General features: G+C 51.5%; 1 protein-coding gene across 1 annotated transcript in view; it reads right to left on the bottom strand.

Moving 5' to 3' along the window:
- C7H6orf132 (chromosome 7 C6orf132 homolog) overlaps positions 1–24,450 on the bottom strand; it is a 33,463-nt gene that overhangs the window by 6,094 nt on the left and 2,919 nt on the right. Inside the window, exons 2-3 of the mRNA XM_027601401.2 lie at positions 15,824–15,930; positions 1,946–2,021 (exon numbers count right to left, since the gene is read on the bottom strand). Coding sequence (XP_027457202.2) covers positions 1,946–2,021; positions 15,824–15,930 — 183 coding nt within the window. The remainder of the gene's footprint in view (positions 1–1,945; positions 2,022–15,823; positions 15,931–24,450) is intronic.

Below are 24,450 nucleotides of genomic sequence, written 5' to 3'. Positions count from 1 at the left end.
ACAAAGCCAGGAAAGCCAGGGTTCAAATCCCAGCTCTACCACTTACTCAGATGTGTGACCTCGGACACACTAGTTAACCTTGCTGAGCCTCTGTTTCATCATCTATAAAGTGGGCATAACGCCAGTGCTTACCACATAAAGCTGTTGTCAGGATTCGTGAGAGAATTCACATAAAGACACATAAAGGGCTGATCATGGTGCTAGGCCCATAGTAGGCACTTAAGGATCGGTGACCCCTTTGATTGTTACCAACTGCACTTAACCTTTCAGACTGTGAGACAGCGAAAATTGGGAGAAGAACAGGAAGTTGGGGATCAGGGCCAGGGGCCTGGAGAACTTCTCAGTAGGAAGTTCAGGTGAAAGACCCATAGGAGGGAGCAGGATGCACGAGCAGCTCCTGCTTTCCAAAGCCCCGGAATCTACCAAGAACCCAGCCTTCCACCTCGCAGAGAGCTTCTGGAACAGATGCTGGACTGAGGGATGGAATGGGGGCGGGGTGTGTAGAAAGAAGGTGACCTGAACACCCGGGCACTAAGAGACGCTGAGCACCTCTGGCCCCGGCAGCTCACACCCCTCCCTTCTTGGACCTGGACCCCAGTCCCCCCACTCTGCAGAGTCTGCAGACCGCCAGGATGCCCTGTTATTTCTCTCTTAGGGGCACCCGTCCTCTGCTTCCCTGCCTCTTAGTTTCTAGCACAGAGCATAACAAACCCGGGGAATGTGAGCTCTGAAGGCTCCTCCCAGCTGTCTGACTTCAAGACAAAAAACATACTGGGGGGGGGGAGGAGAAAAAACTAATATTCATTAAGCACCCAGGTGTTGGGGCGTCTGGGTGGCTCAGTCGTTAAGCGTCTGCCTTCGGCTCAGGTCATGATCCCGGGGTCCTGGGATCAAGCCCCACATCGGGCTCCTTGCTCAGCGGGGAGCCCGCTTCTCCCTCTCCCTCTCCCACTCCCCCTGCTTGTGCTCACTCTCATGCTTTCTCTCTCTCTCTCTCTCTCAAATAAATAAAATATCTTTAAAAAGAAAAAAGCACCCAAGTGTTAGGAGCTGTAATACAGCAGTGAAAACGAAACAAAAATAGTCAAAATGCTGGCCCTCCTGGAGCTTATGTTTTGAGTGGACAATGAGACAAACAACGAACATAGTACATCCGTAAACTAGTACCACATTAGCTGATGAGTAATATGTGGAAAACAGCCAGGAGGGGTGCTGGGGGTACGATCTGAATAGGGTGGTTAGAGAAATCGCTGAGAAGGTGACAGCTGAGCAAAGAGGGAGTAAGGGAGGGAGCTGTACCTACATATAGGGCAAGAGCAGCTGAGTCAGGGCGAACAGCAACGCAAAGACCCTGGGGTGGAAATGTGCCTGGTATTGAAGGGCAACAAGGTTACCGGGATGGCCGGGGCAGTGTGAGACAGGGAGAGAAAGCAGGATGTGAGCCCAGGTGAGGCCAGATTCTGAGAGTCCTGGCAAGAGCCTTTGCTATGAGTGACACAGGAAGTCACTGGCACCTTTTGAGCACGAGTATGACAAGAAGTGACTAACGTCCCATCCCGTATTTCATTTACTCCCCCAGAACTGGAACTGTGTTGGCCCCGGCTCATTTGCAGATACAGAGGTGCCAGGGGTTAAGTGATTTGCCCAAGGGAGCAAAGCTAATCTGTAGGGGAGCTGGGACTGAAAGCCAGGTCTGTCTGACTCCAGGGTTCTTTCCACTGCTTCATGCTGCCCTTGTCCCTGCTCTGGCCTTGGCCCTCACCATCCTTCCCCCACTGGAAGTGGGCCTTAGCCAGCCTTGACTCTCTTCAACTCCCACCCACTGCAGCCAGTAGCCAAAAGGCCCGGGGACTCCCGCTTTATCACCAGCTGCGGCAGTGGGCTGGATGCTTGGGCCAAAGGAGGAAAGAAAGATGGACAAGCCCCAAGCCCAGGGCCCTTTTACCTGTCTCTTCTTTGTTCGCAAAGTCTCCTGGCACAGAGGGGGTGGGCACAGCCAGTCCATGGTTCTCCTGGGCATTCTGAAAGAGGGCAGAGAGAGCAGGGAACAGGGAAAGACAGACAATTCTTAGATTGCTGCTCTAGGAGGTCAGTTTACTGCTCAAAAATCAGCAGTGATGGTGAGGGTTTGTATAACCTTATGAATATACTAAAATACAAAAGGGCTAATTTAAAAGGGTGAATTTTGGGGTGCCTGGGTGGCTTAGTAGGTTGAGTGTCCGACTCTTGATTTTGGCTCAGGTCATGATCTCAGGGTCTTGGGATCAAGCCCTCTGTTGGGCTCCAGGCTGGGCATGGAGCCTGCCTGGGGTTCTCTTTCTCCCTGTCCCTCTGCCCCTCCCCGCTCAAATAAATAAATAAATCCTTCAAAGGGTGAATTTTATGTACAGGCGAGTCTTGTTATTTGCAGTAGTTATGGTCTGTAAAGTTGCTTCGAACACTGAATTAGAAAATGTGGAATCAATACACCAAGGAAAGTACAAGATTAGGTTCCTGCAAACTTCAGTCAAAGCATTTTCATCAACTGGTCAATACAGAACTTTATTTTATGTGTGTTTCTGTTTAAAGACACCTTATTTAATATATTCTTGACACGCTGACATTGAACTCATGGCCAACAGCCCTATATCTCAAGCCTGAACAAAGCTTATCTAACATACGTAGTTTTTTTCTGTAAGGCACATCACAGCCTTCTTGCACTTAGGGATATTAGCACATCAGCGCTATGCTTGGGGGCCATTTTAAACAGTGAAATCACCAACAAAAAACAAAGAAATTTAAAAAAAACCATGGCACTAAAGAGCAAAGAACACTTATTTACAGTTTGAGAACTGAAGCAAGAAGGCAAAGTGTCTTGTTTGATCTCAGCTGGGACCGTGTGCATCGGGCGACTCAAATTTTTCACAGCTCTGCACATGTCCAAAGTGTCTGGAGTATTGCTTTGGGGGTTACAAATAAATTTCAGCGAGTAGGTGATTCTGCAAATACAAAATCTGCAAATAATGAGAGTCGACTGCCTATGAATTATATCTCAATTAAAATAAAACAACAAAAGTGGCTTGCTCCCCTGTGCATGTCCACAAGTTAAAAGCCAAATTCTTCAGCCTGACCTCCTGTTCGCTCTTGGTTTTCATTAGGTATTTACAGAGAAATAAATAAATTAAAAGTGGTGAACTGGAATATCTGTAGCACTGCAGGTGCTACACAAACCATAATGTGTTTACACAGCTGTTGGTTTGTACATACTATTTTGCATCCTATTTTTTTTTACCAAATACACATTTCCATACATCAGCAAAGTCCACATACCTGTGTTTTGAAGTGCTGTGGTACATTTTATGGTAGCTTTCAAGGTCCTCAACACTCTGGCCTCATACATCCCAGCCAGCTTTTATTTCCCACTCAACCTGATAGACCCATCCCGCATTCTAGCTTGACCACCCCTCTTTCCACTATCCTTCCAACCCATACATGGAGTTCATATTCATCCCTGAGGCTGCGTGTTGGTCAGGCTGTGCCCCTCTTCCCACCTTCTATTTCTAACAATAATACCCCTTGCTCTATGCTCTAAACACATGATCTCCATCACACCACTCTATGAAGATGTTATCCCCATTTACCAGATGAGGACACTGAGGCTCAGAAATATTTGGTAAATTGTCTGTAGTCACACAACCAGTACTACCACCCCTGGGTCTGTGGTGCTCACGTTTCTCGGTATTTTGCTTCTCTGAAATCTCTCATCCTTCAAGGATTAGCTGAGCCCCTCCAGGAGGACAGTAGAGGTGAAGGGGCTAAGGGCACTGTCTTTGGAGCCAGACTGCCTGGATTTGAATTCCAGATCCGCCACCTCCTAGTTGTAGGACTGTGCTGGTTGCTTAAGCTCTCTGTGTCTCAGCTTCCCTGCCTATGAGGTGGTGATAAAAACAGAATTTACCTATTCTAGGGCAGTCATGAGGATAAATGACACAGTACACAAAAAGCACTTTACTGCTAGGGTGTGGTGAATGCCCGTTGAGTGTGAGCCCAATAAACATTATTAGCAGGAGCCCTCACTGACCTGACGCTTTTTTTTTTTAAGATTTTATTTATTTATTTGACAGAGAGACAGAGAGAGAGCACAAGTAGGCAGAGCAGCAGGCAGAGGGAGAGGGAGAAGCAGGCTCCCCGCTGAGCAGGGAGCCCAATGCGGGGCTCAATCCTAGGACCCTGGGACCATGACCTGAGCTGAAGGCAGACACTTGACTGAGTGAGCCGCCCAGGTGCCCCTGACGTGATGCTCTTCAGAGCAACCCATAGCAAAGCCCCTCAAAGGAAGATTTTTGTTTGCTCGCTTGATATTCCCCTCGTTCCTCCAATGAGATGTGGTTGACCCTGGAGCCCAGGGACTATGCCCTATGTGAATCCCCCAAAGCTGGACACACGGTAAGCTGTGTTGTTACTCACTGATGGGCTAATGGTGCTAACTCTCTGGGCTTAATGGCCTCATGAGTTCACATATAAGACGGGGGATTCAAGACAGGCATTTCGAAAATATCCGTGAGACTCTGGGTTTCCAAGGGCAATGTCGGAATTACTCTTTGGCCATTTGGGGGCAACAAACCACTCATCTTCTCATTCTCAAAAAATTCTGACTCTGGAATAGCCATGAGGCATCATCTTTCTCCTGCCTCTCAGTAATTTTTTCCTGCCTCTACTTAATTCACACGGCCAACACATACCCATTCTTCACAGCTCTCAAACCCAGTGATCTGGGCCAAGGGGAGGCCCAGGGGCCAGCCAATCCGAGGAGTGTCTCCCAAGACATTCTGAGATGCCACACACACACACACACACACACACACCTGACTGTCTAATAAACCTTCATCAAGTATGCACCCTCTTTTGATGAGGTAGATTTTGATGAGGTGGAGACCAGATCTTCAAAAGCCACCCACGGCTGAGACTTCTGTTTACTCTTTTGAACATAATTGGAAAATAAAAAGACACGGGGACTCAGCATAAAAAGTCTTGGATTCCATTCGTGCTCTGAATTTTGCCAGGGGTGTGACCTTGGATGAGCAGTGGTAGCAGTGATTTTAAACCATCACTTAGGGCGCCTGGGTGGCTCAGTTGGTTAAGCGACTGCCTTCGGCTCAGGTCATGATCCTGGGGTCCCGGGATCGAGTCCCGCATCAGGTTCCCTGCTCAGCGGGGAGTCTGCTTTGCCCTATGACCCTCCCCCCTCTCATGCTCTCTCTCTCTCTCTCATTCTCTCTCAAATAAATAAAATCTTTAAAATAAAAAATAAGAAAATAAACCATTACTTACATACCTACTGTGTGCCAACACTAAGAGCTTTACCTACATTATCTCAAGTCCCTTCACAGAGTCAGGGTGCAAACCTAGACCCTGCGATTCACCTTTTCTACAAATCACCCATTTTCTTCACTTACAAAACAGAGATAATATTTCCTACTTTGCATTATGAGGATAAAATGAAATAATATCCCTAACCCAGGAAACCAGTGTTAGCTGAAGGCTGATGTCTTCCAATCCTCTCTCCTACAAAGGGGAAAAAATTGTGAACAATCAAAGCTTAGCTGCCTGGAATCCTAGCAGCATCTTCTGGGTCACCCGTGATGCTCCAGTATAATTGTGCGTGAAAGAGGAAGATGGACAGATTTTATGGGCCGCCGGTCCTACTGCCCATCCCATCCTTGGAACTTCAAGAGCTCTGGAAACACAGTAGACTCCCCAGACCACAGGATGGAAGTCTGTCTCATGAGTGGTCTTGGAGCAACAGTGCAGGCAGAGGTCAGGCTTCTCAGGTTCTCCCCACAGAGATGGGGGGCCCAGCACATGACCACCACCTCACTGCTCTGCTTGAGCTGCTGTATTCTCCTCTGTTCACGCCCACACAGTCCCAGCGGCTCACTTAGCCATCCCCTCCACTGCTTTGTCTCCAGGCAAGGCAAAGACACTCATTTTCACCTTAGTCCTAGAAAAACAGACCCAGAAGGTGAACTCCCTTCACTCATCAGGGAGACCCAGGCTGCTGGCTGGGATGGCGCCATGTTTCAGTGGGCAAATGCACCGGTGTAGACAGCATCCACCTCCATGAGTGCTGAATTCCCTGACCTGCCTCCTTGAGCCTCAAAGAACAGAGGAAAAGCCTCCTTAAGAAGAGGGCTTGAACATGACCCCTAAATGCAATGTGTGATCCTGAACTCAATCCTGGGATGTGTGCCATGAAGAACATTAAAGGGGCAATTGGCAATAACAATATAAACATGCATTAGATAAAAGTATCATATTAATATTAAATTCCTGAATTTGGTAATTGTGCAGAAAATGTCTCTGTTCTTAGGTTACACACAGTGAGGTAATTAGGAGTATAAGGACACAATGTCTCAATGGTTCAGGAAGAAATATTGTATATATATCAAGGATGGAGGGAGCAAGTAAAGCAAATGTGCTGAATGTGGGTGAAGGCTCTAGAGAGTTCTTTGTACTATTCCTGTAACTTTTCTGCACATTAGGATTGGTTGAAAGAAAAAGTTACTTAATGCCACTGAACTATACATTTTATTTATTTTTATTTTATTTTTTTTTAAAGATTTTATTTATTTATTTGAGAGAGAGAATGAGAGATAGAGAGCATGAGAGGGAAGAGGGTCAGAGGGAGAAGCAGACTCCCCGCTGAGCAGGGAGCCCGATGCAGGACTCGATCCCGGGACTCCAGGATCAGACCTGAGCCGAAGGCAGTCGCTTAACCAACTGAGCCACCCAGGCGCCCTGAACTATACATTTTAAAATGGCTGCAATGGTTACTTTTATGTTATATGTATCTTACAATTAAAAAAAAATGGTTAAAACAAAAGATAAGACCATGGAAAGAGAAGGTGCTGAGAGAGCCTCAGAGCTTTCCATCTGTTGGATGTCAGCACCTCACACCATCTTTCTCCCGCCGTCTCCAGCACTCCCAGGCTCAGCAGTAATAATGGCAGTTGCTGATTTCCTAGCACTTACTCTTTATCCCGTGCTCTTTCTGTTTTCTGTCTCTTAACTCATTTACTTTCCACAACAACCTGATGAGATTGGTGCTGTTGTTTCTACCTGACTTTTACAGAAAAGGACACTGAGGCATCGAGAGGTTAGGTGACTTGCCCAAGGATCTACAACTAGTTATATATCCCTGTCTTTCCAGGCACCTGGTCATCATGCGCACACCCAACTTGTCACCCGGTTCTGCCAGGCATTTCCTAGGTCCCTCTCTTCTCGCCACCCCTCCAGTTCGCCCCTTCTTCAGTCTTCACTGTCTCTTACCCAGACAGACAGATAGATGGACTACCATCATTGTCTCCAGATACTTGCCTGGCCTCTGCCTCACTCCATTCTTTAAACCAGATGCCAGGATGGTCTTTCTGAAATGCATCTCAAAGCAGGTCACTTCCCTGCTCAGAAACCTTCCACTGGTCCAGAGGATGAAACTGAAGCACCTTCACATGGCATTCGAGAACTTTCACAAGCTGTCCGCTCTGCAGCTCCTGCCATCTTCTCCCTACCTTCTCCACAAACCCGGGGCTCCAGCTAGAGGTTCTCATCTTTTTCCCACTCCAGTGTCCATGGGGACCTGACTCAGTCATGAGCAAGTGGGCTCCCTGCAGCAGGGATCCTCAGTAAGCCAGAGACACCACACTCTGAAGAGGCTATTTGGAGGTTCTGTGGGTGGGTGAATAGCTTGAAAAAGCCCCTAGGTGATTCAGCCACACCTCCCTCCTCCACCTGTTCAGAACCACTGCAGCTGCTTGGGATTCATTCCTGATCCTTCTCGGGTCTCCACAGCCTTGCTCTTGCTCTGACTCTGCCTGGGATGCTCTTCTTTGCCTGGGAAACTCCTAGTTATCCTTTAAATCCCAGAGTAAATGCCCCTGGTCCATGAGCCCTCCTTGGCAACTCCAGCCCGAGTTAATTTCTCTACCCCATGTGTTCCTTACCCTGTGTGCATTGTTACCACAGCTGACATTTATTAGGTGCCTACTATGTGCCTATAGGCACCATTGTGAGTACTTGACATGTAGCAACCTAGTGAGTCCTCAAGTAACCCTTAGAGGCAGGTTGTTTGTATTTTATAGAAGAGGACTCTGAGGCACGGAGAGGCGAGGAACATTGCTCGAGGTCACACAGCTAGTAAGTGGCAGGGTCAAAATTGGAACTTCGGAGCCTGCCCTCATGCTTCTCCTCGAGCACAGATGGAACCTATCATAGATGAGTGTCATCTCTGCTGCCCCAGCCCAGCCTCTTTCTGGGTCAGGTGTCAGCTAATTCTTTGTTCATGCTTGGCACAGAATGGAAAACGCAACAAGTTTGTTAAGTGAGTAAACTCCTGGATGAGTGAATGAGGGGAAGAAAGAATACAGGAGAGGTGGAAAGCCTGTCTGTGTTCTGCAGCCAGCCCTACCACCAACGAACTCAGAGCAAAGTCACTTGTCTCTCTGGGCCTCCCTGCCTCTTCTGTAACCGCTTGCCAAGGATCACTTCAACCATGGTGCTCTGTGAGTCCAGGCCCATAAGGTGTCCTGCCAGTGACTCCGCTCACCCTGTGCCTTGTGCGGTGGCCTGGGCACTCGGGGCCAAGCCTCCATGACAGGGGGTTAGGACAGAAGTCCGCCATTGCCTGCAGATCCTCGGGATCATTCTGTGTCTCCCGGGAGGGGAAGAGGCAAGTGGGATGAAGGAGAAGTTCCTGAAGCTGCTTTCCCAGCAGCCACAGGGTGAGGCCAAGAGGGCGGGCTTGGGCTTGAGGTCACTGCTGACCTCAGACAAAGGGCTCTGACTGTCGCAGTCAGTCCAGGAGCTGGACGGTCGTTGCGCTGAGAAAATGACAGAGCCCCATGCCCCGGGGCGCTGCCCACAGGGGCTGGCATGCGCCTCAAACAGACTCAGGGGAGAGGGGTGTGTGGCCCTTAGAGGATGGCAGCCCACGTCCACAGCGGGCCACACCACCCCGTGCGCAGAAACCGAGAACAGGCAAACGAGCGTCTGAGCACCGCACCGCCCCGCCCCCCCCCTCCACGGGCGGCTGGCCATGACCGCGCCCCTCCCGGTCTGACCACGCCCCTCCCTGCTCAGCGGCCTCAGAGCATGGACGCCTGGGGCAGAGTCCAGACCCGGCCCTGTCGGGTGGGGCCCTCCACCTGAAAGTGGGCCTCAGCCCCTCCCTGTCCCCAAACCAGGACAACGCCTAGAAGCTAACATCATTGATCACCTCACTCCCAGCTCCCTGGCTCAGTCTAAACAGCTTTTTACAAACCATCACAGGCTGGTATACCGGAAAGTTACCCAGCAATGATTAGTCGCTGGGGAGGATGGGGGTGGAAGCAATTCCAAGACTATTTATATTTATTTTCTACCTTATACGTGTCTCTAGTTCTCAGTTCTTAACAACGGACGTCTGTGTCTTTCATAATTGAAAAAAAAAAACCCAAAACAATAGTTATTCTTTTAAAAAATGAACTTGGGGCTCTTGGCTGGCTCAGTTGGTAGAGCGTGAGACTCTTGATCTCAGGGTCATGAGCTGAAGCCCCACGTTGGGCCTACTTAGCAAAACAAAACAAACAATATAACATGAACTTTGGAGTCAGACAAACCAGACTGGTGGTCTTCATTTAACTCCATTGTCTCAAAGGAATCAGAGACCATACCTGACACATGGTCAGTGCTCAAGAAGTGTGCCCTTGTCTTGCCTTCTGAGGCTCAGTTTTCTCATTTGTAAAATGGGGATGATCTCACCTCCCTTAGGTTTGTGAGGATGCTGGAGTCCACCACATACCTAAAGAGATCCAGCAGAGTTAGCACTCCAGAAAGGGCATTTTCCCCCAGGCTTTCCTTCCTCAGGCCCTCACACAGCACAGTGGTTAGCAGTGTCTCCAAGTCTCCCAAGAACTTGTCCATGGTACAGCCTCTCACTTGTTGTCTCTGGTTGAAGCTGAAGAGACCGAGCCTTCCCTATGGTCAGAGTTAGGTCACCGGAAATCCCTGCCCTTTGACTACAACACTTCAGAGTTGAGGAGAAGGAGGAAGGGTGGAAAACACTCACTATTTGAGGGTAGGTTATCTTTCCCTTAAAGTTTTAGAGGGTCAGAGTCCTACCAAGCGCTCAGGGGTCGGGACTCACTCCACGGGCGGCTCCAGCCCTACCCTCTTGGCCTCCTCTTGCCTTCGACACACACATCCTCATGCCTGGGATTCCTCAAAGTCCAGCCAAACCCCAAGGCTGGGTCACCAGGGGCTGGGCCAATGGGCAACACATGGTTGACCCTGGGCGTGGGCCAACTCTGAGTCTTAGCCACACATTGTGGAATGCAAGCCTCCTCACCAGATTGCTCCTGGAGCTTGGCTGGGGCACCTCAGGATGGGTGTGGAGCTGCAGGGGGTAAAGGAAATGACCCTGAGTCAGATTTAGAGTTGGCCATGATTGGGGGAAACCACTGTAGGCTGGGGGAGCAGAGGGATGGAACCCCAGAGTGAGAGCCACAAGGAAACCCTTCCAAAGTCCCGAGCTGGGTGACACCCAGCTAGGTGTTGCTTGGCTTTGAAGAGCAATGTGAGGTAGCGGGTGCTGTCCAGGGGCAGGAGGTACAGGGTCCAGAAAAGCAACTGTGTGTTCTCCACAGAGCAGCTTCTCTGAAGTGGAGAGTCAGTGAACATTTTATAAAAGACCTTGATTTCTTCTTCCACCCTGGCCTCTACCCTTTGTCACAGGTCAAACCCCCTCCTGGGGGTCAGAGAAGAATCTCCACTAATGAGGCCCTCTTCCTCTGAACCTACCTGCTATCCCAAACTGCTCTTGAACGCAGGGCCCTGCCCCTGGCTCTGTGCCATGAGGGCCTTGCTCTGGTTCCCTACGGGGCGAAGAGTCTATGGGATCAAGGGGACATGCCCTTAGAGCCCATACCACCCCCTTCTTGACCTTGCTCTAGGCACCAAGGCCCCTAGAATCCCCTGCTTCAGTGGCCCTGAGTCCACTTCTAGAGGTTCTTCCCCAGTTAGTCCTCCTGAGTGCAGCCCAAGCTGGGGGTCTGCATATCCCTGAGCCCATAGTGTGGCCAAGGGGCTGCTATTTGTGGGTAGCATGAGGGTGTAGACGTTCAGGGTGAGGCCCTCACTGTGAGGGAAGGAGCCAGGTGGGTAGAGGAGGCAGTGGGCTACCATGGGGATTGGAGGCTCCTCGTGTATGCCATCTTGTTACAGGCCTCTGCCACCCACCCCCACACAAACACACAGTGCTCCCTCACCCCGCAACCCTTCCAGCTAATGTCAGCCACATGAATCAGTCAAGAACCAACAATGATTGCCCTGCTTGGTTCATCCTAAGGAGCTCAAACCCCAACCCCAAAGGGAGCGTGGACCTTGAGTTCAGAGATGAGCTGAAAGGGAGTTGAGTGGAAAGCAGAAATTCGGCTAACTTCGAGCTTCCAGGCACAGAGGAATGGGGGAGGGATCCAGAGTAGATGGAGCTTCCTGCCCCCGGCCCAGCCTGACACCTCCCCAGGCACAGCCAGGCCTGCCTGACTCATAGGGTGGGGTGACCCAGGGAGCTCTCACCGCTTGGGGCACCCCTAGGGACCTGTCCAGCCAGTTTCCCTATATTTGCCACATTGGCATTTAATTGTTAATTCCTCACATGCGTCACCCTGGATGTGGTTTGATTCAGACCAGAGGAGGGCAAGAGGGAGCCCCAGAGAGAAGTACAAGCTTCCCACTACTAGCTGTTCGATCAGCTCAGCTCTGGAAAGCTTGGGCAAGCTCTGGCTTGAGCCCTGGGCGCGGCCTCCCCTCAGGGGTAGCAGTAAGTGGAGAGAAAGGATCCTTCCTCCACTCAGCCCAGGCCCCCAGTGGTGTGGACTGGACTGGATTGGGAGGAAACCCGGGCTCTTGTCCCATCTCTGCCTCTATTGAGCGGGGTAACATGGACCCTCCCCTCCCCAGGCCTGGGTTTTCTCATCCTAATGAGCGTCAGGGTCCTCCCCAGTTCTGAAGTTCGGTGATTCTGATCCAGTTCCTCTGAGCTCAGTCTAAACTGAGCAGGAAGCAGGAAGGAGGGTGGCTGGGACACTGCCCTTTGTAGCAGCAGGAAACAGAGCTCGAGCAGTGATCTGGGTGTTGTGAGGGGCTTGGCTTCTTGGGGGGGGGGGGCTCCTGCCTCTCCATTAGGAGTAATTTAACATAGAAAGTCACAGCTGGGGAGACCCTGAAGGACCATCTGGCGTAACCCCCACAGATGGGTGAGGAGCCAGGGGCCCAGGGAGAGGAAGGGCTTGGCCCTCAGCCACCCGCAGCGCCCAGACTGGTGCCAGCTCCTTGAGGATCACTTGGGTCCCGTCCCAGTCACAGAGGGATCCGGACGTACTTTTCATCCCTGGCCCCAGCTGCCTGAGAAACGAGTTCTTGGTTCTCTGCCCTTCTCCGTCAAATCGAGTGAGGAGGCTCCAGGAAGCAGTCCGAAGCATTTGCCCTTGCCTTGCCCTCCCCCTCAGGCCCTCCCCTCCTGCGCCCATCCCTTTGCAGGCCCACGTGAAGGGCTGAGGGTGCGTTCAGAAGGTGGCTCAGGTGCACGCAAAGCTCGAGGAAGAGCATGAGCCCTCGCCGGGCCTGTCACCTGGTTTCTCGGGCACGGCTGCCTTGTGCCTCCCCTGCCCCGGGGAAGCCTGGCCTGGGAGGAGCACTCTGAGTATGGGAAGGGAGGACAGGGAGGGGCGGGGCCTGCCCGGCCAGGACAGTGTCAGGCAGGGCTTGGGCGCCAGCCCAGCTCCCCAGCCACCTTAACTTGGTGGGGCCGCGGGGCGTGCTGCGTGCGAGCGTGTATCCACGCGTGGACGCACACCCACACAGAGCTTCTGCCCTCCCGCTTCTCATTCTCCCAGCCTCTGGCCCCAGCTGGAAGAAAGCAAAGGACCTGGCCCGGAGCCTAGAGAGGAGCTGGATTCCCCTCAACCCAGGAGCAGGTGATGAAGGATGTTGGGGCTGCTGTGTATCCTGTGACCTGAATCGGGAGCACAGGGATGTCCCCAGGATACAAGCCATCAGGCCAAGGGTTCCTGATCTAAAGGTGCATCATAGGTGGGCTTCTGGAGGTCTGAGAGGGGCCTCCACTGAAACTGTAAGCAAAATTGCATACACGTGACCCATAGCCTCATCAAGGTCTCAAAGGGGTCTATAACCCCAAAGAGGCAAGAGACCCTGGTGTCCAGCAGGCCTCAGCTATTGGACAGGGGTTCAGAGAGGCTGACAAGAGAGATGCAGGTGGTTCTGCAAACTGGTGCTGGAAGAGAAGAAAAAAGCTTCTAGATTGTGGGTGGAAGGGAGCATAGGATGGCCTGAATAGAACTTGGACCCTGGAGCCTGGCTGTGGGGCTCCAAGTCCCAGCTCTGCCACTTAGGAGCTGTGTGACCTTAAGCAAGTTATTTTCCCATCCTGTGCTCCAATTTCTCCATCTGCAAAATGGGAATTAATAACAGCACCTTCCTGATACGGTGGCTCTGTTGACTCTGTTAACATACTGGAGGCACTTGGAATGGTGCCCGACACACAGTAAGGGCTCCGTATGTGTAAGCCACGATCCCAAGGCCAGGCCACCTTATGGGACCTTGCAAGCTGCAAGGTGGATTTGCTGGGGCAAAGCCCCCATCTCCTGACTGGCTCAGAGGCTTGCCTGGAGGACTGGCCCCCAGAAGGCAGTCTTGGATCTCCAGGCCGGATCAGCCAGCCAAGCCCACTCCAGTATGTTCCTCCAACCCTCTGCCGACCCCCACCCCCACCCCCACCCCGCAGCCTTCTGCCTCGCCTGCCTGTGCTCTGCCCAAACCAGAAGGGATAGGGCAGAAAGGCTGGGACAGGCCCTAATTACTGCAGGGACCCAAGTGGGTGGGTCGGGTAGAGGATTTCGGCCAATCAGAACAAACTCAGCCGCACCACCATTTACTACCCCTTTAGGGGCTGGCGCCACTCCAGGGGCAACATCCCTTTATTTCAATATTTTAACAACCAGAACAGGTATGGGTGGGTCAGCCCTGGGCCCAGATGAGGGGACAGAATCTAATTCACCTTCAGCAATAGAAAAATCTCAGAATTATTTCACCTGCATTTATGGGGGCAATGACCCCTGTAACACTTTTATGCATCTCTGGAAACAAAGTTAGGGGCTGACTCTTTTGCTTTATACCTTTTTGTTGGTGGTGTCGTACTTTCTATATTTGCCTATAATTTCCACAAGTTGCTTTTATTTATTTATTTTTATTTTTTTGAGAGAGAGAGTGTGTGTATAAAGGCAGAGGGGAGGGGCAGAGGGAAAGAGAGAATCTTAAGCAGGCTTCATGCCCAGCACAGAGTCTGACGTGGGGCTTGATCCCATGACCCTGAGATCCTGACCTGAGCCAAAATCAAGAGTCAGATGCTTAACTGACTGAGCCACCACAAGTTGCTTTTATAAGCAGAAAACAAATTAAAGTTGCAATTCCCAGAGGTCTGTGTGCTCAGCCCTCCACCTACGGGCCTTGGGGATGCAGCCAGGAGAATATAAGACTCAGTGTCTCCCATCTAGAATCTCAGGGTCTGGTTGGTGAGGCTGGATAAACCACAAAAACTCAGGCGACAGGGACAGAAGTGGTTGTGCCAGGCAGCGCTAGAGACCAGATCCCTCCTCAGTCTGGGTGGCACAAATCCTCATGGACACCAGTCATAATATTGTTCCAACCAGGAGCCAGGCCTGACAGGCAGGACTGAACCTAGAATTTAGGCTCTAGACCCGGGCTGTGCAGTCCAGTAGCCACTGGCCACGGTGAAATGTCACTCGTCAGGGATGTATGTGTAAGTACAGTGCATCAGATTTCAAAGACTTAGCATGAAAAATTCCATTTCTGGACTTTCTAATCTGAATTTCTAATCTGAATGTAAAACATCTCAGTAGTATTTTTTAACATCGATTTAATGTTGAAATGATAATCTTTCAAATATATTGAATTAAGTAACATATATTATTAAAATTAATCCTGCCTATTTCTATTCACTTTCAGTGTAGCTACTAGAAAATTTAAAATGACATACAAGGCTTGCATTGTATTTCTATTGGACAGCCCTAGTCTACACTGTCCCAGAAAACCCAGGAACTCGTCTCAGCCAATAGAACCCGTCAGAGAGCAGGTATTTTGAGTCTTTCTCCCTCCCCAAAAAACAAAAGCCCAACTATGGCTCCAGAAGGGAGTTTTTGGTTTCCTGCAGCTTCAGACCCATGAACAATCCTGTCCCAAATGCCCTTCTCCCAGGGGTCACTGCTATTTGTCCTTTGAGACAGCTCAGGTGTTACCCTCTTCCAGGAAGCCCTCCTGGCCACCCTGGATTGGCTGCCGGTGCTCTGAGCTATGTTCCAACAGTCTGTTTACTCACTCCTGTCCTCCCCTGAGAGCAGCAATGCTGGCTCAATCATCTCTGCGTGCCCGCATCCAATGCAAGGCCTGGCACAGAGCAGGCTGTGGTCCCTGCTTGCGGAACATGGACGTGAATCCTGCTTAGCTAGAGGTACCCATCGCTGTGCTAACTGCACACAAGTTCCCCATAACCTCTCCTCGGGTTTCAGACACCCCTAATTTCAGCCTTCCTGCCATGAGTCTCAGCCACGCCTCCGCCCAGGAGCCACCCTGGGTTGGCATCAGGAAGGAAGGGAATGAACAGGGGGTGAGGCTGATGTCCACTCAGGCTAGGGCAGGAGGGGCTGCCTCCTCTGGCAGCCGAGGTAGTCCATCCAGAGCAGACCCACAGACCCCAGCCCAGAACCATACTCACCAGCGGAAGGAAGGTCAGTAGGGGCCGGACTCTTGGCCGAGCTTTCAGCGTGGCTGTTCCTGACTCACTCACAGAGTCAAACCGATTGTCTCCATAATAGATGCCACCTGGAGGAGACAAGTGCAGGAGACCATGAACTGGAGGTCAAGGGCATGTGGGATGACTGAGTTAATCTACCCTGCAGTTCTGAGGGAGGAGAGCCAGGCCCTGTGGTTGGCCCATCTGACTCAGCTCAGCGCCTCTTACACAACAAGATCCTGTCAATGGCGTGGGTGCTCACAGGACCCACTGCAGTGGGGTTGGGAGGGACTCCAGGGGGCTGTTTCTTGGGGCCTCAGCTTGCCCCAGAAGCATGTTCCTCCTGACCCCCTGTACAGCTCCTGGGTCTACACTTCGACAAGTCGTCCCTCCTTTAGGGGCCCTGAGAGTGTGGCCAGTGCCCCAACTAAAGCTTATCTCTGAGCGAGGGAGGAACGCAAGGTGGCTTTTTTTCTCAAGTGTTTGAATTTCTAGTCTGGAACAAGCAGAGCAGATGAGGTCACCTGCTGCTCCCAGTGGCCCAGCACCCACCTTCTGGACTCTTCTAACTCAAGATATCCTTAATCCCCAAAACCAGCAATGGCTGTGAGCATGGCTCCATGCATTGCACCCTTGAGGGCAGAGCAGGAGTGGGACAGAAGGATCCCTGTACCTAGTACAAATCTCAGCTCGGCTCCTTACTGGCAGTGTTGTGTAACTTCTCTGGGCCTCGGTTTTCCTATCTGTACAATGGGAGTCATGTTAGTGCTGACCTTATAGGACTGTTATGAGTTAGTGTGGCCTACACTTAGTAAGTGCTCAACAAATGTGGTCCCTTCCACTGTAGGAAGATGATACAAAGATCTTTCTCTTCCTCTAGTTACTGGGTCTGTGTTCTAGGCTGTTTCTACAGTAGTGGGGAGGGTGTGAGAAGCCATTCACACTTCCTCAACCAGTCTTCCTCATGACCCTTAATGCTCATTGATAGGGTTTCATAGTCTGTCCCAGGTTCACACTGTCACCTCCTAGAAGCAAGGGTCACTGTGGACCTCCTATGTTGGTCATGAGCAAGGGCTTTCACCCATTTAACAGGGCAAGAGGGACTTTTTGCTCCTCTCTAGCCAAAGGGGAAAGAGAAGAAAGGTCAAAATCCCAATGAACCAGAATCCTGTAACTGGAACATTGAACAAATCATGATTACTTTTCCCTTTGCACCTGACTCCAGGAGCAAATTGCAAGAAAGCCAAAAGATTTATTCAAGAGAGACTGGGCTTGTCAGGGAAGTCCTGAGATCAGAATACATTCACCCCAAATTCCCACACCTACAGCCACAGCTACCGCTCTATGTGAGAATCTGGGTTTTGAATGCGCCATAAAGGCTCTTGAGAACGTCACAGCAACTGGACGCAGAGCCCTTTGTGTGCTGCCCCAAAGGCAGAGAGCAGCTGGGACATTCCCGATTTTCCACCTCTGAAAAGGGGCCAAAATGACAAGTTTTCTGTGTGCGCCACAGTCCCCAGTAACTCCAGTTCCCAGCAGTGGGCTGCCCAGCGCCCTCCAGGAAGACATGGTTGCCCAGTCCCTACGAGGCTCCACACCTGAGCCTGGAGATCAAGATGCCAGGGGGCAGGTGGGGGAGGAGAGGGGAAGCATAAGAGTGCAGATCTGGCCCAATCAGAAACCACTAAAGTAGAGATAACGGGAAAACCGATGACGGTTACCCCTAAGGTCCACCTGATTCTCTCTGGCTTCTAAGAGTTTGCCTGTTGACACCAGGATCTCCTGGGACATTCCCTAGATAGTGCTGTGTGGACACCAAAGGTCTAAATCGGACGTGCATGAATATGGCTGCTGGGCCCTTCCTAGGACTGGGAGTGGGGTGGGGTTAACACAGAGATAGCAAGAAAGGCAGGCTCCCAGGCTGACCTCTTCTCTAATCATCTCATCTCTGCGCTAGTGTTGGGGTCTATGAAGACTCCTTTCTACAGCTGAATTGTCATGACATTGCTGTGTGCCTAGAAACTCTGGAAGGGAGCACCCTGGCAAGGGGATCACTGTAAATAGTAGTAATAATATAATAATAGGTAAAACTTATTGAGCAATTTTAATGGACCAGGCACTGTTCTAGGCATCTTGCACATTATTCATTCACTTAATTTTTAAAACAGTTCCATGCAACTGGGACAGTCCTCATCCCCATTTTACTGATGAGGAAATAGGGGCACAGAGAGGTCTAAGAACTTGCCCAAAGCCTCAGAGTAAGTGGTGAAGCTGGGGTTTCTGCTGCAGGGCTGATCTCTGAACCATTACCTGCCCTGCTTCCAGAGTAGGGAATCCTAATCCCGCCACATACATGGTGTGGATGGGAGAACGGGCTGCGAGGGGTGGGGGGGAGGCTATTTGGGGGTAAGAGAGTCTTGGCTGTGGCCCTGGAGCAGCTCTGGGGAGGGGTGGGAGGTGAAGCTTGCCCGGGGGCACGCTCAGGCTGGGGCAGAGCTGAATCTGACCCCCACACAGGTGCAAGGGCTCTAACCACCTCACAGATTCCATGGTTCTAACTACCTCACAGATTCCATGACTCAGCCCTGACTGGGAGGCACTGTTGTCTTGGTTTGTGGTTGTTTTCAGCAGGGGAAACCCCCCTTTTTAAAAAAAGATTTTATTTATTTATTTGACAGAGAGAGACACAGCGAGAGAGGGAACACAAGCAGGGGGAGTGGGAGAGGGAGAAGCAGGCTTCCCGCTGAGCAGGGAGCCCGATGTGGGGCTTGATCCCAGGACCCTGGGATCACGACCTGAGCCAAAGGCAGATGCTTAACGACTGAGCCACCCAGGCGCCCCAGCAGGGGAACCCTTTCTAAAAATACAGTCGATCTCTGGGAAACCCATCAGAGGCAGAGGCTGTGCCTGAGGCAGGGGTGGAAGGCCCCGGTGGTTCCTCCCCACGAGGGCGTTTCTTGGAAATCCAGTTTGGTTCCCCAGTTCTAAGAAGTGTGCCTGGGGGTCAGGGCAGGAAGTGTGGTGACAGAGTTGGAGTGTGTTGTGAGAAAGGCTCCAGTGGCCACCGCTGGCTCTGAAGATGGCAGGGGCCATGAGCCAAGGAATGCAGGTGGCCTTTAGAAGCTGGAGAAAGAAAACAGACTCTCCTCTACAACCTCCAGGAGGGAACAGAGTCTTACGGACGCGTTAATGTTAGCCCCATGAGACTGGTGTCAGACTCCTGACCGACAGAACTTCAGATAATAAATGTATGTTGCTTTAAAAAAAAAAACAAAACGGGCGCCTGGGTGGCTCAGTCATTGAACGTCTGCCTTGGGCTCAGGTCATGATCCCAGGGTCCTGGGACTGAGCCCCGCATTGGGCTCCCTGCTCAGTGGGGAGTCTGCTTCTCCCTCTCCCACTCCCCCTGCTTGTGTTCCCTTTCTTGCTGTGTCTCTCTCTGTCAAATAAATAAATAAAATCTTTAAAAAAAAAAAAAGGAAAAACCAAAACACAAAAAAATGTGTGGCTAGAACCTGCCAGACTTTCCCTGGGCCCCTCATGCCTGGGCTCAGTTTTTTTTTTTTTTTAATATTTTATTTATTTATTCGACAGAGAGAGCACGAGCAGGGGGAGTGGCAGAGGGAGAAGGAGAAACAGGCTCCCCGCTGAGCAAGGAGCCCGATGTAGGGCTTAATCCCAGGACGCTGGGATCATGACCTGAGCTGAAGGCAGATGCTTAACAAACTGAGCCACCCAGACATCCCTGGGCTCAGTTCCTGACTGGTAAAGGCACAACAGCAGGCGACGCAAGAGGGGCCACCACCATGAGCTGGGTCCTCCACAGGTTCAGGGTCAGGGCTGGGGCTTTCTAAGCCTCAAGATCAAGGTCCAAACTAAACAGAAAGACAATAGAGTCCAACTTGGGGATTTTCCCATGGAAGTAAATGAACTCGGTTCCAATCACAGTCTTAAGGATGCTAGAATGGGCCTTCCTGAGAAGCAGCCCCCTCCTCAATTGATGAGATAAAGGAGGGCCAGGCCACCTCTTGAGGACAGAAGGGGAAGTGAGGAGGTGGAGGGAGTGACAAAGAGGAGCCTGGACAGTTTGCCCTCTGAGTACACGATGAGAATGCTCAGTAAGAAAAGATGCTGTCCTAGTGTCTTATCCACTCTGAAACCTAGAAACTCCCTCTGTGCCTGTCTTTTTACTCGGTCCCTTGCCCACTGGAAGAGTCCTTGGGGATCTCGGAGGTCTTGAGCTTGCCACATGGCCCAGAGGGACACCTGAGGAACATCCCAGCGGGATTCAGAAGGCAGGGAAGTGGAGAGAGCCACCATGGACCCAGAAGCTTCCAGAGAAAGGGGGCGTCTTCGGGGGGCAATTCCAGCAGCCAGGAAGCCTTGGGAGGCCCAGGGAGTGGGGTCTGAGCACAGCCCCAGCCCCAGGTGGGCCACAGCCCTGTCAAGATACAAACAAGCCTCTCTGCCCGGCAAACTCATCTCAAACAAGCACAGTGATAATGGAGGAGGAAATTCAGATCTGCCTCCACGTACCCAAACCTGATCATTAAAACAATCCCAGCTTCCCCCCAAATGAAATTCTCTTTCTGACAGGATTCTGTGCAGGATCCCTTTGCGTTTGGTTACATTTGTCTCTCACAGATTGACAGGAAACAAAGGCAGCTTCTCATTCACACTTCCTCAAGGATCTGAGCTCACATAAATGCCATCTAATATCCAGAAACCTGGTTCAAAAATAACTCTTGGTGGCCACATGTGTTTCAGCAGGAAGGCATCTTCTCAGACCTCACCCCGGGGATGGCAGCTCCCTCCTCCACGGCCTCCTTTCAGGGGAGAACCCCACCCTGCCGTTGGCTTGAGGGGTGTTCACGTTGAGGCTGAGGCTGCGTGGGCTCTGAGGAGGCCAAAGCAAGGCCAGGAGACACCCAGGCAGGCCACAGCTCCCCAGCTGGGAGGGGAGGCAGGATGGTGCGGGGCCCAGACTGCGGGTTCAGCGCCCCGCTGAGCCTGGTTCCAGTTCTATTCACTGTGGGGCCTTGGACATGTTTCTAGGTCTCTCGGAGGCTGTTCCTCATCTTTGTAACTGTGGGCGATGATCCTGACTGGGGGGGCTGGGTGAGGCTGAGTGAGAGACACAGTGTATAACAGGTGAGCACAGCGCCCAGCAGATAATTTCTGCTCAATAATTGGGAGGGCTGCTTATCATCGTCATCACCATTCTCGTCATTGCGTTCCCTCTGCCCCACCTTAGCTTGCTCCTGCAAGGTTTTGGCTGTGAGCTTGAATCACAGCAAATTAAGTGTAAATAGCTGTACCCCTGGGTGTGAGCCACGGGGAGGGGGGTGGCCCTTTGCTCTCTTTTCAGGGAGAACTCTGATTGCGGACATTTGGGGCTGCACTTGGCAGATGGGAAGACAGAGGTGCAACGTGGGTGGGGCTGGTTCAAGGTCGCAGAGCAGCCGCATGCTGGGACCCAAACAGGGTGCCTGACTTGTAGTGCTGGGCTGCGGGCACAAATGATGCAGTGCCTTACATACGGCACATGGCTCGCTGCCTCTCCCCATACTGGTTCCCTTTGTGTGTGTGTGTAAGTGCAGTGGGGTGGGTGGGGAGGCCTGCTTTGGGGAAGCTGAGGCCTGGACACAGTTGCTGCTTCCCTCCCAGCCCTCCCTTTCTCCCCTTCTTGCCAAAAGGAACAGCGTCTCATTGGGTCTTTGGCATTTCTTTTCTCCCAGAGTTCAGGGTCGAAAGCCTGGTAAAATGCTCTTCCTTGCCCAGCCCCAAAGCGACCACAGATCTCCATGGAGGCTGAGGCTTGGGACCGTCCTTTAGCTCTTTCCCCAAATCCTAGACAGGTCCGAGCTAGAGAGAAAATTAAAAATAAAAATGCAAACGTCTAACATCTATTAAGCAGGTATTATGAGCTTGGCGCAACTTGAAGTGCTCTGTACATTCCCATTCACAAACCTTGGGGGAGACACTCTTATTATCCCCATTTTGCAGATGAAGAAACTGAGGTTCAGAAAGGTTAGGTCCCCTGCCTGAGGTCCCACAGCTGGTGAAGGAAAGGGGCCAGGATTCAAGCCCAGGCAACCTGACTCTAGAACCCTCTGGCCACAGCCAGCACAGCAGGAGAACGATGCAGGGGTCTGGCATCTAGACCCGCCATCTCCTCTTTTTCCAGAAACTCAAAACGGGATGCTGCCTAGAGGAAACAAATGGACCTAGGAATCAGCTCTGGGGGTCACATGGTGGCTCCTTAATGTGTTGCCTGAGGATTTCTGAGCACTTTCTCAGGCTTTGTTTCTCCACCTGTCCAATGGGGATCATTACTCCTCTGTTGCAGGAAGCCTCCCAAAATCAGAGGAAGGAAAGCAGCCTGCAGGGACAAGAGGAGGGCTGGGGTGATGGTGTGGAGCCCCAAATTTCCAGAAGCCCCCAAATGGCCCCAAGAGCACTGGCTCCAGGGTCTAATCCCAGAGGCTTAGGAGCGGTGGGGCTGTAGCTGAGGGAGTTTGTTGCCTTGACACAGAATAACCCAGAACCCCCAAATTGACCCCCACCTCCACCCCATGGAGATGAAGCAACCAATCCTTGGTCACTAAGGAGCCCCAGCCTTTCAGGGAAGCAGCAGGTGGGCCCCACAAATGTAACCCACAAACGACGTTAATGAGGCCCTTCCTTGCTAATTAACAGGTCCACATGACAGGAACCTGAAAAGGCCAGTCTGTCCCAGCAAGCCCCAGCAGGCCTGACCCAGGCACCAGAGAGAGGCCTTTGTCCAAGGGCAGAGGGGACGCTGAAGGTTGGGCTGGGCCTGAGCAGGAAGCCACAGGTAGAGGAGTGGGGATGGAGGGGCGGGGCCTTGGGGGCGGGGCCTGGAGGAGGCTGCTCATCAGACCGGCCCTCAGCTTCCTAGTTAGGGTTCGCTGCTCAAGTTTGGTCTGCAGACCCGCCCAAGGACTTCACCTGGGGACTCTCAGGTACTCCCCCCCCTCCCCCCGAACCTGCCGCATCAGAATCTGATCTTAACAAGGCCCCAGACGACTGGATGAACGTCAACATTTGAGCTGCCCTGAGTCTTTTCACCTACCTGAGCCTTTTGACTCTGTTAACAAAGGTAGTTTTTAGCATGGGGCCTGGGTCAGTAAATAACTGATAATAATAATGATAATATTATTGTTACTGTTTCTAATGTATTGGCTGGGAGAGAAGGGGCCCCCCAGAGCTGGTCTGCTGTGGTCAAGGAAGAGCCCGGCCCTCTGGAGTTGAACCACAGGGACGAGAGGAGCTTGGATAACGGGCGTGTATGTGTGCACTGACCTGCTGGCAAACTGCAGGGCACCTCCAGGGGACAGGAGTAAACAGCAGTCTCCTTCACACCCCTGCAAGGCCCAGGTCAGCTTCTGGGAGGCTGGTGCCAGCCTGCCTCAGGCAGGAAATGTGCGCTCAGCTCCAGGTGTTCATGGCTTCCTACCTTTCAGTCTGGCCTGAAACACAAGGTCAGGGGCCCCTGGGAGCGGGGAGGCCACAACCAACAGCCAACCCTAGGGAGCATGGGGGTTCCCTGGACAGGAGCTGGCTACAGTTCCTGCACATTTATATAGACCTGCAGGAAGTCCTAGCCCAGTGATTCTGAGTGGGACCCCAGGAATCTGCGTTTGTAATAAATGTCCTATGTGGTTGTGACAAAAGCAATTTACATTTGGAGGAACAAGGCAAGAAATAGAGGACGACCCATTGCTGGGGTGGGGTGGGGTGGCGCCGGGGATAAAGAAGGTGGGCTGATTCATCCAAGAAGTAAGGGAGGAGTCCAGAAGGACAGACAGCCTTGTTTCTGGCTGCAGCAGCCTGTCCCTGATCAAGGAATTTGCGAAGATCCACATCTCTGCTTTCTCAAGCATTTCGAAAACAATCGTGTGGCCTTTTAAGACCTCCCCCCCCCGCCCCCCCGGCCACCGTGGGCTGGTGGGGGGAGGCACGAGGCTTCATTAGGATTGCATTTGCATTAAGTGCAGCTCTCCTAATAGTTATTAGAATATATGTCAAGGAACTTGTTTAAAGGAAAACATAGCCGTCACCACCTTCACATGACTGTTTGCATTTTACCCACTGCACCCAGCCTACCCTTATGCAAACAGATTTTTACATGGCTGTAGCCACAGAGCCACCAGTTACCTCTTAATTCCCGTACACACCTCCGCCTTGATTTTCCCTGCTCCGTTCCTCCACCTGTTCTCTAGGGCCTAATACCACCAGCATCTCAGAGAAGGTTATGGACTCAGGGACCCTATGGAATACTAATCTCAACCCTTTTGAGACCTTAAGATGGCCTCAGCTTCCTCTGGTCTACAGAAGTGGTAGGAAGAGATGCTGAAGCAGGCAAGGGCAGGAAATGCTCAGTGTCGAAATGACCTGAACGTAATAAATCATAGTCATCCTTTTTTTTTCTGTAAAGGCCCAGCTAGTAAATATTTTGGGCTTTGTGAGCCATACAGTCTCTGTCGTGGCTACGCAACAATGCCACTGTAGTGTGAAGGCAGCCACAGACAGTATGTAAATGACGGGCATGACTGGCTGTTTTAATAAAACTTTATTTGTGAAAA

The sequence above is a fragment of the Zalophus californianus genome, chromosome 7, assembly GCF_009762305.2.
Source record: "Zalophus californianus isolate mZalCal1 chromosome 7, mZalCal1.pri.v2, whole genome shotgun sequence".
In the NCBI taxonomy this organism is placed as follows: domain Eukaryota; kingdom Metazoa; phylum Chordata; class Mammalia; order Carnivora; family Otariidae; genus Zalophus; species Zalophus californianus.
The sequence above is the reverse complement of the archived record's forward strand: the minus strand, read 5'-3'. Positions and strand labels throughout refer to the sequence as shown.